The sequence below is a fragment of the Struthio camelus genome, chromosome 3, assembly GCF_040807025.1.
Source record: "Struthio camelus isolate bStrCam1 chromosome 3, bStrCam1.hap1, whole genome shotgun sequence".
Lineage (NCBI taxonomy): Eukaryota > Metazoa > Chordata > Aves > Struthioniformes > Struthionidae > Struthio > Struthio camelus.
In genome coordinates, this window is record NC_090944.1 from 21845870 (window position 1) to 21862275 (window position 16406).

General features: G+C 41.0%; 1 protein-coding gene across 3 annotated transcripts; it reads right to left on the reverse strand.

Moving 5' to 3' along the window:
* Nucleotides 1-6671: 6671 nt before the first annotated feature.
* LRATD1 (LRAT domain containing 1) lies at nucleotides 6672-9089 on the reverse strand. 3 transcript variants are annotated; one of them, XM_068937160.1, is made up of 2 exons: nucleotides 8901-9089; nucleotides 6672-8280 (listed from the first exon to the last, which is right to left on the reverse strand). In XM_068937160.1, exon 2 carries the CDS (start codon nucleotides 8241-8243, stop codon nucleotides 7389-7391), a length of 855 nt encoding a protein of 284 aa, XP_068793261.1. In that variant the 5' UTR covers nucleotides 8244-8280; nucleotides 8901-9089; the 3' UTR covers nucleotides 6672-7388. The 3 variants fall into 3 exon arrangements, with proteins under 3 accessions (XP_068793261.1, XP_068793263.1, XP_068793262.1); XM_068937162.1 differs by having other exon boundaries at nucleotides 8965-9071; XM_068937161.1 differs by having other exon boundaries at nucleotides 8960-9068.
* Between the last annotated feature and the right edge of the window lie 7317 nt (nucleotides 9090-16406).

The window sequence follows — 16406 nt, forward strand, 5'->3', positions numbered from 1 at the left end:
TCTTTTATCAGATGTGATAAAACTTCATGGGTGTGGAGGTGGGATAGCTGGGCTGTTCTAGTTCTTGTAATGAAATTTCATCTGTCAAAGACCCAGAAACATAACTCTCAAGAAACCAGTCCATGAGAAGCACTCACTGATCTTGAGGGAGCTGATTTTCACCCTGTATATATTGAGTAAGATTTCTAAAAATGGCCAGTGTTGGTCTAACTGCGGTTTGAGTAACTTCAGCGAAAGTTCACCATTGACTATTAAGTGCTTTTCAAAGTCCCATAATTTCAGCTCTTCAAATAAAACATATCAATCCAAAGAAAGATAAAATGAGAAAAGCTGAGAAATATCGAGGCCAGTTGCCTCTTTACTTAGGAACATCTGTACAATAGTTGAGCACGTCTAAACAACAGAGCACAGCTCATTTCAGTGTTATTATTCCAAAACATCACAGTGAGGGAAAAAGACATTTAAATTATGAAAAAATCTCGTGGCACTACCCATTAAAATACGTCAAATAGAAAGATGGATGGATACGTCACTGGAGCATTCTTTTATTTATAAACACACAAGTCAGCAGCAGCATAGTTCACTCTAAAAGGGTACTTCATTATTGCAAAGTGTAGTGTTCCTTGATATTTTCCCTCCAGTAAGTAGCAATATGTCAAACCCCACACACTTAATTCACTTCTTTTGATGATAGAAGACCATAGCATACCCTAAAGAACAAATATTTGAATAGCGTTAAAATCCTGTCAGTGAAGTCTTGGATATCCGTCTGTTTGCACACATAAGATACGTACTTAAATGACGGCCATTTATTACCAATGCTAATAAAATAATCAAGATTCCTTGTGTGTGTACATCTATAATATATATAAACACATTGTATGTGTATGTATATACAAGTATATATATTTTAGTTATATATCAATATGCAAATAAATTTCTGCTTAAATATTTACAAACAATTAGTATATTTTTCAAACTCAGTCTTTGTATTGCTTTCAGCTGACTGAAAGGGCATATGGGAACAATAGAAACATATGGGGGAAAAATATCTCTCTTTTAAGACCAGATTGTGATATGTTTACTCATGTTGAATAACGTATGAGGAATATTCCTTCTGTGGCATAAAGCACTCTGGCTGTGAAAGAGTGTCACAGTCTGGCACCTAATATTTACTCGTGTTGTTGTAGATAGGTTTGCCACTTCTTTACCTGCAGCAATGATAGTGTCATGTCAGAACTGAATCTGGGATTTGATTGTGTCATTTGTTTGCAAATTCCACCGTATGATTATTTCCTTCAGTGGAGTTGTAATCTGATTTACACAAACCAGAAACAAGTTTTTATCTCTACTATATAGGAATTAGCAAGAAAGATTAATGAGGTACTCCAGTCTTCCATGTAAACATATCTTATGCTGCCTAGCTTATAAATTTAAAATATGACTTTTCAAAATGGATTGCCAGTGCCACTCTATATTCAAATAGTGCTTAAACTTAGAAAAATTATTTGCTAGTTAAGGCTGATGAGACACTGCATATTTTACTCACCCTATTTTGCCTAGGCAGTGGAGTGGATCTCCAAAGTGTGAATGGTTTTAGATGCGAGGGGTGCACAGTAACTCACCCTTATGCACCTTGGAGAAGAGAAAGAAAGAATAGGAATTCAAGCTTAGCGCTGAATATCTTGCTTGAAAAGTCTGAAGTTTAACTGTAAATTCCATATCTCCTGCCCTTTCCAGTTATGCCCACAGTGGTTCTAAATTCCACCTGAGTTCCTACCAAAAAATAGCTGGAGATAATGGCTTTACAGCATTTAAGAAGACCAAGCATATACACGAAATTCCCATCTTGTACCCATGCTGAACACAGGTACCACACAAACACACAAGAGAAAGTCAAAGGGATGTTTGAAAAGCATTAACCCACTTTACCTAGGAAAATGCCATATTTGCATAGATGATTACTCTACATACAAGTAAGCAGATGCTATTAAGGCCCTGCTGGTAGACATCACACACAAGTCTTCCAGTGAATTCTGTGGGAGATTGATACTGAGGCCCTGATGCTGGCTAGGCTTAATCCTTGATTCTAGCCCAAAGTAAAGATCACATGAAAGAGAAAGATCATGTTTCGTTTTAAAGGATCTGATCCTGTAAACACTTGAAGAAGCAAGTAGTTTTACTTACATGAATCATCTGCAGATCAGACTCTCCCAAAAATCAAAGAATAAAACTGACACCATAGAAGAGAATAATCTCAATCTGAATGACCTCTGCTAATGGAAATGCTGATACCTTTAGACATATTCACCTGAGTAAGCTTGTGCTTGATGCAAAATATTTAAAAGTAAGTAACGAAAATGCATATTAATATCTGCTCAAATGTAAATGCGATTGGTCAAATTCCAGTTTATTTCTCAAGGCAGATATGGTTAAAAGAACTTCTCACTGTAGTGGCTTGGAGGTATTACTGCAGCCACAAAACATCCAACTTCATAAAGGATTTGTATTATTCAGATAAGGTAATATTATTTTGCAGAAGAGATGATGCCGAGTGCAACAACCACTTTAAAAAAAAAAAAAAAAGCACTGGTAGTTTATATCTGTATAAATCTGGAGTAAATCCATTGATATTCTGAGTAACGAAAAGATCTTAGTTCATTATCTTTTTCCCAACCTAGCATCCTCACTTCCCTCTTTTTCATTTACAAGCATTTCAGTAAACTATCTGATCCTAGTATTCATTAATTTTCTTTGTCATAAAACTATAAAAAAATCCACCAGATTAAACTAACATTTTGTCAGATAACCCACGAGTGTATGGGCAGTTTTACATATAAAATTTGAACTGAAAGTACAGAGAAATTAAACTTTTCATAATAATAAAACAGCCAAATAAATTCCAGATTTGCCATGGAAATACTGATACTCATGAACTAATAGCAGCACTTGATCACAGCCTAGCCATATAGACTCTACTTCTGCACTGAAACTGCCCTCTGCATAGCAGCCCAATCATACCTCCTTACATAATTCTGGATTAGTTCTTTGGGGTTGAGGCTTTTATCTTTCTCTTGGATTATAAAGCAGAAAGCACACTATTTGCACAGCATAAGCAACAGCATTTACAACTTGTTAGTCATAACCAAATATAATTATGGACAGAACACTGTTAAACTACACTAGGAGAAATCTTTCATAGCAAAGAATTAAATCTTAACACTAGCCTTAGCCAGTGTTTGTTATCGCAGCCTGCTTTTCCCTCTGTAACAGCAGACAGAGAGGGCTGGGGAGCAGGGCGACTGAGGAACTCAATCCTGCAGATGCTAAATGTCTCTAGCAAGATCCAGCGCTTTCTCAACTTCAGTCAACTTCAGTGGGAGTTACGGATGTTCAACACGTCACATAAACAGGTCTATAAACTCCAACAGATTTTTGCACATCACTTACCTGAATATGAAAGACACTAAAATTAAATGAGGCAAGATAATTAAGACTGTGTACACTCTAGTGCAAACTGAAGGCCATATCTTGTCACACCCTCAAGGCCATATAGTGTTACACTCTGATTTCAATCTGAAATCTAAATATGAACCAATAGCCTACTATTGACTTAAAAAATACAATATATTTGTTTGTTTTCATTTTATAGAGCCATAATGGATAGGGAGGGAAAAAAGATCCTAACAAATGAAAAAAAATAAAACCTTGAAAACATAAGACTGATGGAGACAAAATGTATTTTGCCGCACATTCTTAAAGTCCTCTGCCTGTACGCACAGTCAATAACGAGCAAAGAGTTTGGTCATGCCAGCAAAACATTTCACAGAGAAAGGCCCTCTATGCATCAAGAGAACATGAACTGAATTTTTAATAAAATGTTAGCCTCAAAGCAATTCAGAATATTGCATGTTGAAAAGACAAGGACAATAATATCGAAACAAAAGCGATTCTATAAAATTGCTCCCCAAATAGCAAACAGTGAACTTGAAATGTGACAAAAAAGCAGGATTTGCAAAGCCTCCTAACATTGCGGTCATATTACAAGGTAGTGATTGCTTCAAGAACAATGAAATACTTAGATATAAATATTTACCCTACGTAGCTAAATTGAAGAATGTAAACAGATTCCCCATATATAGTATAATATGTCAATATCTTTACTGCTGGAGATGGAAATGATAACTCAGGCAGACCACTGATCCTGAAAGAGGAGTATAATCCATTACTTTCTTCACCTATCAATCATCTGCATCCTTGCGTGTCTTGCAGTTGACTGCTCCCCTGCCTTCCAGATCGCGTTTCAAGGCACTGAACAACTGTTTTTATACCTGTTCACTTTTCATTCTCTCTTGTTCACAGTTCCTCTACTGCCTTGCCAGGTGAAAGCTGCTTGTTTCAGAGCTAATCCATTTTCGTCCCTTATTCACATCTTTTCTTTTTCCATTTTGTCTCCCACTCCACTAAGATGGTCCTTCTGGTCTCTGAAATGCCATCTTAAATTTCACCTCTTCTGCAAGGCCCGCAAGTTTTAGCCACCTCCTAAACAATAAAATTTGATCCAAAGCTCACTGAAGTCAGTAAGAGCCTTTCCATTAACTTCAATAGACTATGACTCAGGATCAGATTGCTGTCAGTAACTCAGGAGTAAAACCTAGTGAAAGAAAAAACAAAAGGATCTGGACAAGTTTCCCTGCTGTTAATAGCAGATTGCCGCTTGAATATAGTCATAGTAATATTAGATCATAAGTTAATTTACTAGTTAATCCAGTGCCTTTTTTCCCAACCTTATGCAACAGACTAAGGGCCTAATTTTGCTGCATAAATTTGGAGCAATGCCAAAGACTTCTAACAGAGTTTGAATAAATAAGCATACAACTTGATCCTATGCCATCCTTTATGTGCTAAAAAAAAATCACTCTGCCTGGATTTAGGTAGGTAAACTAGGAAAAATTTGTTGTCTTCATAAACCAGTTTAGTAAAGCTTTACAAAAAATAGAGCTAACATGGCTGTTTAGATAGAGTAATAGAGTACGTGGAAAACACAGTGAAAAGTTTAAAGCTACTATGTTTTAAATTCTCACTACTAAGGATGTGCAATGCTATTCTTGTAAGGATCCTATTTCTAATCCTATATTATTAATCGTAGACCAATTTGAACAAAAAGCCTTCCAGAATTCAGAATGTGTAATATAAGTCCACTTCATTCTTCCGGCTTTATAAACATCCTGCTATTTACTCCCTCTTCATTTAATCCTCCCTCTTCCCACTTCAATTCTTGGATATATATTTATTAGAAGGACAAATTAAAATAAGTTAATTTTGCCCATTCTTCCTTCTCCTTCCATACGTTCAATTTTTTATAGGTGCCCTGGGTGTAAAGTCAATGTCTTTGACTACAGTCTCGCAGAGCTCTCATCAAGTGCTATGGAGAACATGTTCTAATAGACAAATCGAGGGATGCAATAGAGCATAACTTTCAAAATATACAAATGTTATATAGAAGATTCTGTTGTTCTTATGGAAAAAGATATCATTCTCAGACAGCAACTATCACCAATATAAAGCTAACATATTACACATTTTTTAAAAGGTATGTAGTGATCTGAGGCTATTTCAGCAGCTGTTTGACACTAATGGCAACAGGCATTTGAAAAATATTTACCCCATATTGTACTAACCGTGGCACTTTAAAAGGAGGGGGAAGGAATAAAAGGAACACTGCCTCATTTTTATTGCCACATAACTTTGCCAAGCGTGTCAGCAAACACAAAGTTAGATGACCTTCGCTTAAGGGATGTAGGTTTTTTTTGTTTGATTTTTTTTTTTTAAGCACAGATGTGTATGCTGATACTTTTGTTCTAGTGAAGTACACTCCACCGTCACAGCTTCAGCTATGGAAGAAAACACTTTGTAGAAATGAAATTACTGCTGCAACAGGGTTGCTTATGATGTTGTTTAATACAAAAAGGAGCCAGGGAACAGTACATCAATAGGAGGTGGAGTGTGTATACAGAAGAGGGGTCTTACTTCTAGTCTGCTATCTGATATTGAGGGAGGAAGAGAAGACAAAAACAAATGAATTTTCTTTCTAGCACTGAAACATGCAGAGATGAATCGCTTATTACAAGTTGTATGCAGCATAGATAGATTTAGAAATGTTCCAGTATGCTTAATCTTTACAAATTTTTTAAAAGATATTTAACACTGATATTTTACTTCAAAACTAGGAATTAAGCAATGAGTGAATAGGATCTGAAATACAGACAAGGCATTGTTTACATCACGTTAAAAGGCATCTTTTTATGCAGCTTTGGATTTCTAAACTTAGGCTGAACAGGATTTTTAGTTGTTTGGAATTTGAAATGCAAGATGAACTTTTCACATCACATCTATTCTCTTTAACTGGAATTGTAAATATACAATAAATTGCTGTGTAAAGGCAACATGCAGAATTCAAACCTATTTGTTTCTTGCAGGATTCTGTTGACCTATGCATGAAGAGGTGTTGAAGCAGTGGTGCAATGAGAATCACTACAAATCCAAAGCTTGAGATCCTAGAGGCTGGATCTGTAAGCAACACCAAGCATGCTGTTCTCCAGAATACATCACTTTTAACAAAGAAATCTAGTGTCAAGACAGCTGCTTCCCAACTTTCTTTTTTTTAAAAAAAAAAAAAAAAAAGAGGGGGGTGGAAAGAGCTTATGCATTATGAAGGTATTTAGCAGAGGGCTGCAAACAGAAAGCGAAAAGAGACAAGTATTTGAAATATGATCAATTTCAACCAGCACTGTGAAAGCATTTCCCCTATTAATATCATCCTAGGGTTGGCTGGGACACAATTTGGGTTGCAGCTACAGGCTGAAGCAACAGTGTTGAGAAACAAAACAAACAGGCATTTGCTCCCCCCCCCCCTCCCCTTTCCCCTCCCAGCTAGCAAAGTATGACTGATGCTTTTGGTTGGCTGCAAGGCAAATGTTAGCTAAAAATTCATTTAGCTAAAACCACATCCATGGCCCCCCATGTTTAAAACTTATCATGGATTAAAGCCATGAAATAAAAATAAAAAAATTTCAATTTGAAATTTTATTTAGCGTGTTGCTAGAATGGTCAACATCAATCAACAGGAGAGACTTTGTCCACATACTCAGAGAATGCTTTTGTGCACCTCCCCCCTCTTTTCTTCCTCTTTCTTTCAACATTAATGCTATTTAAAGCCAAACAAAATACTGGCTATGGGTGTAAAGAACGCTGGTTTTTTGGAATGTTGCCATGGATCCTGCTTCCAGTCGCGTCCCACGGAAAGAGGGTGCAGCCTCCTGTCTCTGTGGCAGGCTGGTCTCCCCAGGCAGGGGAGGAGGAATGTAGCCGTGTACCCCTGCTGTTCGCTATTCTTTCCCATCCACTATAGCCAAGTCTTTGATCACCCTCAGTTTGCCACTGGCATCGATCCTGCGCTTCTCCCGTATTAGATCCTCCAGGCTGTGGAACCTCACCGTGTGCACCTTGTTCTCAGCCAAGTGGATCTTGAGATAGTATTGCTGCTGGTGCTGGGTGCCGGCAGCAGCCTGCAGCTCCCCCCCGGCTTTGAACTCCCTTTTCCCAAACCGGCACCAGGCGGCGAAGCTTTCAGAGTTAGTCCAGCAGATCTCATCGCTTTTTAAGCCCAGGTGCCCGCAGGCGTTTTGCACAACCAGCTCAGCCACCAGCGGGCGAAAGCGGTACCAGCTATTCACCACCCGGCCCACGTTGCCTGTGGCTGCCTCGTACAAGCTGTCCTGGCGGATCTGCCCCTGGTGCAGGTGGATGATCTGCCCGCTGCCCACATACACTGCCCAGTGCGGTGGTGGGTGCTCCGATGGCCCCAGGTAGAGCAGCTCCAGCAGGTCTCCCGGCTTGCAGAGGGCAGGCAGGGCTGACACTGAGTAGACGCTGAGGTCCCCAGCCTGGGGGTCGCTGCTGACCTTGGAGAAGATGCATTCCTGGCCGTGGAAAGCCGAGAACTGGGTCTCGTTCAGCACCAGCTGGTGGTGGAGGTGGTGGGTGGGCGTCTCCTGGCCAGGGCTGCCGGAGCCCTTCACGCTGTACTTGTCTGGCTGGCCTCGCTCGTCCAGGTCCTCCTCCTCATCCGAGAAGAAGTAAGCCACCCCGACGCGCAGCTCGTCTTTCTCGATCCCCGAGGGGTCCCCGGTCGGCAGCTCGCTGTAATTCAGGTGAGTGATGCGATCCAGTTGATTTCCCATCAATGACAGGGCGAGGAGAGGGCAGGAATCGCTGGATCTGGAGGAAGGGTGGGGTAAGCAGGGAAAGAAAGAACAAGAGAGGAGAAAGGGAGCACAAATGGAGAGAGGAGGGAAGGAAAGAAAGGAAAAAGGAAAAAAAAAAAATCAAAGCATATACAAGAGATTTCAGAGATTCCGCCCCAACCCTCCGCTCCATTCCCTCCCCCTCCCGCAAAGGGAGAAACTCCCCGTGCGGATCCTTCCCCCCGCGCCGGTGTGCTCGCCGAGCCGCGGGGACGCGCCGCGCCGGCTGCCCGAGCCCCGCGGCCCCGGCGCTCCGCTGCCCGGCGGCCGCGGCAGGAGGCGGCTCCCCGGCGCGGGCGGCGGAGTTGGTCCCGGTGCCTCCGCTGCACAGCGCTGGGGCAGCGCGGGCTCAGGGCTGGCCAAGACGGTCCCGAGCACCTGGCTCGCTCCGTGCACGGCCGAGCCCCGCAGCTGGGTGAGGGAAGGCGGCTGGAGAAGCACACGGCCTCGGCGCTGGCACTCGTGCCTGCCTGCCTGCCCGGCTGCCCGCCCGGCCAGGACCCTGCTAGAAAAAGGCAAAGAGCAGCCGCCGAGCAGGGGATCAGCATCCCCACCTCGCCACCGAGGCGTCCCTCTCGCCCCTCCACTCCGTACCCGTGGTCGCCCAGCTCCACCAAAAAAAAATAAAAAATAAAAATAATAAAAAAAAACACCAAACTCCTTTAAAGTCGTCCTGTCCCCATGGGTGCTGCAGAGGAGGTGAGCTGGGTCCCCGGCGGTGCGCTCCCCGGCTCCTCCGCCCGCGCAGCCCCGCTCCGCTGTGGGCTGCCCGGCCCCTCCGGCGAGCCTAAGTACCGGCGGCGCCGCTCCCGAGCCCGCCCCGGCCCCGCTCATTGGCCGCGCCGCTGCGCCCGGCGGCGGCGGCAGGGGGGCTCGGCGGCCACGCTGCCCGCCGGGGCCCCGCCGCCGCGGCTCCGGCCGCCCCCGCCGCCCCCTCCTGCCTGGCGCTGCGGCGAGGTCTGGGGCGGAGGCGGGGGCTTAAAGCGGCGGGCGGCGAGGTGGGTGAAAGGGCGTGCGCGCCTCGGTGCTCCGCTGCGAAAGCGCCCAGAAAAAGGGTCATTTCCTGCCCCCAAAGCGGCCAGGCTTCAGCTGGAGGGTCGCATGTGCCTGAGGGGTATTCCATCCCTCAGAGCGGGAGGAGGGATTCCCCTCGCCTAACTTTAGCAACCTGGAGTTGCGCGTGCGTAGCCGAAGCTAATCCTTTGGGTTTCCCTGTAGTCAAGGGGACGCAGAGGTTTCCCGAGGGCAATTCCTCTCACCTACTGTAGAACCTGTTTTTGGAAGGGATGAACTGCCCTAAGGAGACGCTTGTCTCTTGCCATCACCTAGGCGGGATATTTAAATGTTAGGTGTGATGACTCCAACAGTGGTAGTGTGTCCACATCTGGCTGCAGCCGCGGTTGCGAAGCACCCTCAGTGCTGAATAGAAGAGGCTCTATGGCTTGTGTCATGTCAAAGATCAGAAGGCTCGATCATAATCGTCCATCCCTTCCTAAAATCTGTGAATCATCTCCTAGCTAATGTCAATACATACTTTTACCCATCAGTATGCACGCTGTGCAAATGAAGCGCATAAATGACTAGTTAATCGTTTCACTTAGTTGCTTGTTTTGATTGCTAACAGTTTTTGTCATAGAAAAATAGGCACTTTTTCTTTCAGTGCTTGTGGATTATGTCCATCTTCACTGCTGGCTCCCTGTTTTAAACTTTTTTTTTTTCCAGATTTTTGATCTAATTAACCGAGAACCACAATGCCATGTATCATGGTCGAGAATGTACATTCTTAAATAAATGTAGTGAATTTCAGTTTTGGATGGTACAAGCTGCACACTTAAGTTTATATGTGTCAAATACTGAGTTTCTTAGATAGAGACGTGTTTACTTTGAAAGACCTTTTTGTTTTTCCATTCAAATATTTATATGGCTATCTTTCTAGAGCAGCATTTTTTTCTCATTAATTTTTTAACATATGCAAAGGCATCAACTCATAAATGGAAAAGAAAAATGGTTAAGTTTATTTTTTAGTGATATGTCATTCAAAGACTGACATCAGTTATTTATCATTGTAGTAATTATACTAATCTGTTGATAGTCACAGACTTCCCATGTGTCACAGACTTGGGGACTACAGCCTCAGACTCACCTGAATTAAGTTGATTTACAGCCATTAAGGATGTAGAACTAGAAAGTGAATTTGAAAGAAAAATGAATAATAATAAAAAGGATTCTATTCTAATTTGATGCATTTTAAAAGTTTTATGAGACTAAGAATAACAGGTGGATGTTATTAGTCTCCGATTTTGTAAACAATTGGTAGATATTATACACTCCTTTATGGCATAACTTTCATCAACTCCAACATTTTAAATTAAATTATGAAGACACTCTTACAGTTAAAACAGTGTTTTTTTAAAAATTATTATTACTTTAATATGTTTCGTTGTTAAAGCTAGTTCAATTTAAAGGCCATTTTCCACAGGTAAATCTTGCACCAACAGTTGCTGTTTTCTAAACACTTTACATTTTTCCTGTTTAAAGTCTGTATCTTTTTAGGTTGCACTCACACAGTTCACACTTCCCACATTTGCCAATCATCAAGGCTACATGGAGTAATTTTTAGACAATTCTAAACAAACAAAACATTATTTCATCTTTTCCATGCAAAATAGTGGAGAACAGATTGCTTCAGTACTGCATGGTGCAGAAGGAAGGAGTCTGGGTCTAAGAAAGGCTCTGCACTTCTAACTATGTGGTATATCTCCTGCCAAATTTTAACAATTTTCTTCATGTCTCCCGTGCTTTTACAGGTCTGCTCAATGAGTCTATCCTGGCTCTTGCTGAAACTTGCTCCACTTACAACCCCGTACCACATCTTTCCATGACCTCTGTTCAACACACCTTCACAATCTGTTTTCTCATTATATTTCAGTTCTCCTGGCCGCGTACTCGGGCCACATTAGGGCTTCATGCACTGCTTCTACCCCTCAAGAAGGACTTACCCCCTCAGTTTGGAGTTTCTCTCCAATCTCAATTTTAAATTATGGAAAGTGTCAAGAAGTTACCTTAAAAAAATCTTACAAGCATATATAAAATGTCATTAAAGGATGCTACAGAAAATCATGGAAATTATGTAAAACAAATGCTCTCAGTTTGGAGGCTTCTGCTGAGATTAGAGGATGTAACAAAAGCGCCACGCAGGGTCCACAGAAGTATTTTGCCGTGGCCTACTGGAAAGGCTTGCTTTGTCTGAGCTATTTTGTTTAACACGATTATCATCTCTTTCAGACATTCTATTTCTGGGAGCTCATGGAGGCTTATTTAGCATGGCAGTGAATGAAGACTTACCTGCTCTATTAGACCGTGGCACTGGCAGCGTAGTGTCATGCTGTTCACATTCATATTCACCAGCTTCAGCCTCATTAATCAGAGGTCATAACCTCCTTACACTGGGACATGAGAATGTGCCATTAGTCCATTGTTACTAACCCTAACGATATTTTTTCTCAGATCAGGCACAGGAGAAAAGTCTGACCAAGTCATCATCTCTGATTCTGTCCTGGACTACTCCAAGGCAGTGGGCTTACATTTTTCTTTGTTATTTTTTCCTTTGGTGTCTTTTTCCATGCTTGGCATTTTTTCATTCACTTTTGCATTTATGTATAATTTAATACAGTGAAAACTCCTTTAAAATGTGTAACAAAATAGATCCCCAGTAGCTTATTTTTTAAACCTTCTCACTATCTTGCCTTGAGCTGAGCTTTGGAGCCTTGGGCCCCCGTGGCTAAAAGTGGAGCTAAAACCTCCACTGATTTCAGTGAATGGAGAATGTTTGTGCAGAAAATTATAGGAATGCATGTTTTAGTAAACAACCAGAGAGACAAAAAAAAAAAATGATGATAAAGGTAGGAACTTGCCAATGTATTATAAACTTTGTGTGGACAATAGATGTCTGTCCATTGCAATTCTGTTAAAACTGAATCTCAGATGTCCAGAAACTCACCTCTGTTTCAGGTTGTAATCTGGTCTGCCCAGGGGCAGACATGAAAGATACCAGGAGGGACCTTTTTGGCCTGAAATTATATAAAGTCACGATGTACTTGTTCTGTGCACACAGGCAGCTGCCTCCTGTGTACCGTCATTACAGTCTCAGTGTACCTAAGGCCTCAGAAACATAAGATGCTAGTCCTGTGGGAAACCTGAAAAATAAACTGCAGTCTTGATCACAACTGAAGAAGCTGATAGGGTTGCTCACTTTTTACAAATGGCTGAGAGGTTTGCATACTTATTGCCCACCTACCAAGAAAAGGCCATAATGCTTAGGTCCGGGATATTCTGGGTAGACGTGTGTCCTGCCAGCCCTATAGCAGCAGGGGCACTTTATAATGAATTACCATTTCTACAGACAACTAGTCCAAGAGTTTCTTGTGATTTTACTCTTTATGCTTTGGCCTGCTTCTGTCATTTTTATCCAGTGGTAGTGAAATATAAAAAGGGGGAACTCACTGAAGATGATAAATATAGCTGCAGTTTTGCCCTTTGGCTCTTGTCTGCTCTTCTGCTGGCTTCTGATGGCTTCACGATTCTCCTCTTCCTAGGACCACTTTCTCTGTAGCTAAAACAGGCCAGAGGCTGCTCTTTGGTCCTAAGGTATGGTATAACCATATATCCATACAACTAAACTCTCTAAACTCCAAAATCGGGCAACTACGTGCAAGCTACCTGTTAGGAATTGCCCCTAAGCTATTTTAATTCCTGAACCGTATGCTACCAATTGAATAGTATGAATAATACTGTGCTGGTGCTTGGACTTGTGAGGAGAGGTGAAGCACGACCGAGGGTATTTTTGTCTGAGCACACAGAGTAAAGACCTAAAACTTAGGACTTTGCTTCCTGGTGATGTGATGCAACAAAAACCTTTTGTAGAAAAGATTTTGAGGAAGGATGAGAAGACAATACCTTTTTTTTTAAACATATTTATCTTTAGAAGGTGGTTATGTAGACAGCATCCTAAATGGGGCAGTGGTATCGCTTTTCATTTTGGTAGCTGTCAGGAGCAGCAGGGCAGGCTGGCAGCCAGGGCAGGGAAGTGCGAGCCGTGGATGACCACGGGATGAAGGCTGTGCCCCCCCCGCACCTTGGTGGTCCCCTCTACCAGGCTAGCACAGCCACTGGGACAACCCCAGCCTTGCCACAGCCAGGCGCCTCTGCAGGGATGAGGCTGAGCCAGGAGGTCACCTCGGGTAAGCATCAGAGCTGATCACTGAACACAGGCAGCTAACTCCTAGGAAGCAAGGGAAGAGGCTGTAGGTCTTGTTAGTGCACCCCTGGCCCTGGAAGTAGCATCATAGTCATTCACTAAAGTATGGACCCAGGACTAGCTGAAGGACTGGATTTCCATTTAGATGTCTTTCTATACTGAATAGAAATTGCTTTTTGTGTGTGTATGTGTGTATATGTATGTGTATGTGTATGTGTATGTGTGGATATTGCCCTTAAACTAGCTCCTATGTTATGCAAAAAAGCCTTCCTTGGGATTACAGTATTTTAGACAATAAGCTTTATCTCTATGAACTTTTGAAGGATCAGCTACTGATAAGCATAAGGTTAGATCGACTAACTAAATCTCATTTCTAGACCCTTGTATTTACAGAATCGTCTTCCCCTAAATGTTATTTCAGTCATTCCAAAAAGCTCTGACATGCCATCGTTGTCATGTAGCAATAGAAAGGAGAAAAAAAGGGAACAAACAAACAAACAAAAACCCTCTTAGTGATCATGACCACAATCCAATAGGGAAAATTTGCTTATTCATCAAAAACTATTTATAGTTATGCAGTCCGTTTGGATCAGGAATATAGTCTAAAAGTTCAGATTAATTAAGTAAATTTTATTGTATTTTTTACCACTGTCAGGAAACAAAATCCAGCATAATCTGGCCTTGTGGTGAGTGTAATCACGTGATTGTAGCCACAGAATCTCTTTTTCAGTGACTACGTATTTTAAAACTTCTCAGTAAAGTAATCCTGCATTCAAATTTACTAGTTCAATCATATATTGTTTCAAGCATCTTCAATATTGTAAATGAATTGTTAGCTTTTTTCTAGTAAAGATGCAGATTTACTTGTATAGAATCAGGAGTGGCAGGGCAGGCTGGCAGCCAGGGCAGGGAAGAAGCCAGTCCTTGCATAAGAGGACTCTAAGTGATAGTATACTTAATCCCAACCACACACTCCCTCGGCTTCCTTTACAGTTGATCCTGTGATCATGTAGTCACAGGGGGAGTACAAATTTGCCATACCACTTTAAGAAGATGTTGAGTATGTGCCAAATGAAAAACAGATCTTTTTAAAGGTGTTGGTACTCCACAGTTGGGTGCTCTGAAACTAAAGCAGGCATGAATATTGGTCACCTCTGAATACATGTTTTTGAAATGACTTTATTAAAGGTGGTCACATTGAATTTACTACTATCAAAGGAGGAAGATAACAGTAGCCCATGGGAAAATTCCCACCGTCTATGCTAGCTCTAGCTGTAAAATACAAAATGACATCATAACTTTTGTATAGTAAAAGAACATCTCCAGAAACTAGTGTAGCTTCAGAAAAGAAGCTGACAGAAAAAAAAGAAAAAAAAATTATGTGTTTTTAACTATTTTCTAAAGTAATCTTATTACCTGGATATGAGGAGGAAGGGCGGCTATCATGTGGCAAATCAGCTTTTTTGGTGTTTGTCTTCCACTAACATTCTACAACTTCAGGCTAGGTGTGTCTCATATATCGGTTTTGTAGATTGGAAACCTTGTTAGAAGTATCTAGCCATAGGGAGTAAAGTGGTGGTTCTTCATTAAAATGACATTTTCCGTGTATTACTCTTCATTAAAGGTGTGTTAAATCTGTCCCTAAATGACCTAATAAAATCCATAGAAATCCATAATAAATATGCATCTAAGGACACAGTGGTTACTTATTTATTGCTCGATTACTGTTTCATTTTCTAAGCCCCTGAAACAGAAAAGTCAGAATGTTTTCTCTAGAATAATTCATGCATTTTTCATGCATTTCTTCTTTAAGAATAGAGAGAATGCCTGTTATACACTTTTTTTTTTTTTAATTGAAAAGCAGTTGGCAAACTGAAATGTGCGTGGCTGCATGTGCTACTACAGGGTTTTTTTTTTTTTTGCCTGACCCTTTCCTCTTTTACATGTGTTTTGGGATACTTTATTAAGTCATTGTTTTGTAACTATATTGTGTTATAATTCCTCTCATTTGTAGTAATGTGTATGGTATTTCTGCTGCCCTGAAGGACTACCCTGAAAATTAAATGTTTCACACCCAAGGAGCTCCCAACACTTCTTTCTGTTAGGTCAGTTAATATTTTATAAAATATTATTATCTGTAAGGCTTTCAATACCTCAACTCCGAAATGGCTTTCCAAATATTACAAGTAATAGCAAATACTCCTTGCCTGAATAGCAAAGAAGAAATTCAATCTGTGCGGCAGTAGCTATTCATAAACTATTCAAGCTTCAGCCTCATGGTTTATGATATTAGCAGAACCCTTTTGACTGAGTTACAGAAGTAGATTCAATAGGGGAAGCATTCCTTAATATATATAAATATCTTTGGGAGATGGTCTCTATTTTCCTTTTTTTAAATGCAGACCCAATTTTGGAGACCTCAATCATTCAAAAATTGTATTGGCAGTTTTGCTGCCAGGTCAGCATCATCCCACCTATAATACAGAAAAGCCTCTTACCAGACGCATGCACACAATCTCCTTTGAAGCTAAAGAAATCTCTTTGTACATTCAAAGAAAGCATACATCCTTAAATGCTTATAAATGGTAATTTTATATCATTAGAATTCATTCAGTTTACTAATGTACATAAGTATTGAACAAAAGCATAGTGACTGAACGATGATGCCTTTAAAAATAAGTTTCAGCTCACTAAAAATGATTTTGAGTAGTCCAAGTTTGTAAATTCATTAGTATATCCACCAAAAATTTACAAATAACATTTTGAGTTTCCCAAATGCCTGTCTCTGTACTGAGCCTTGGGATTCAAATACAAGTAGGGTCTATTCTTGAATATCATTTTCA

What these genes read in the sequence shown, in the direction of transcription:
- LRATD1 (XM_068937160.1), bottom strand. Translation starts at nt 8,243, where the DNA reads ATGGGAAATCAACTGGATCGCATCACTCACCTGAATTACAGCGAGCTG.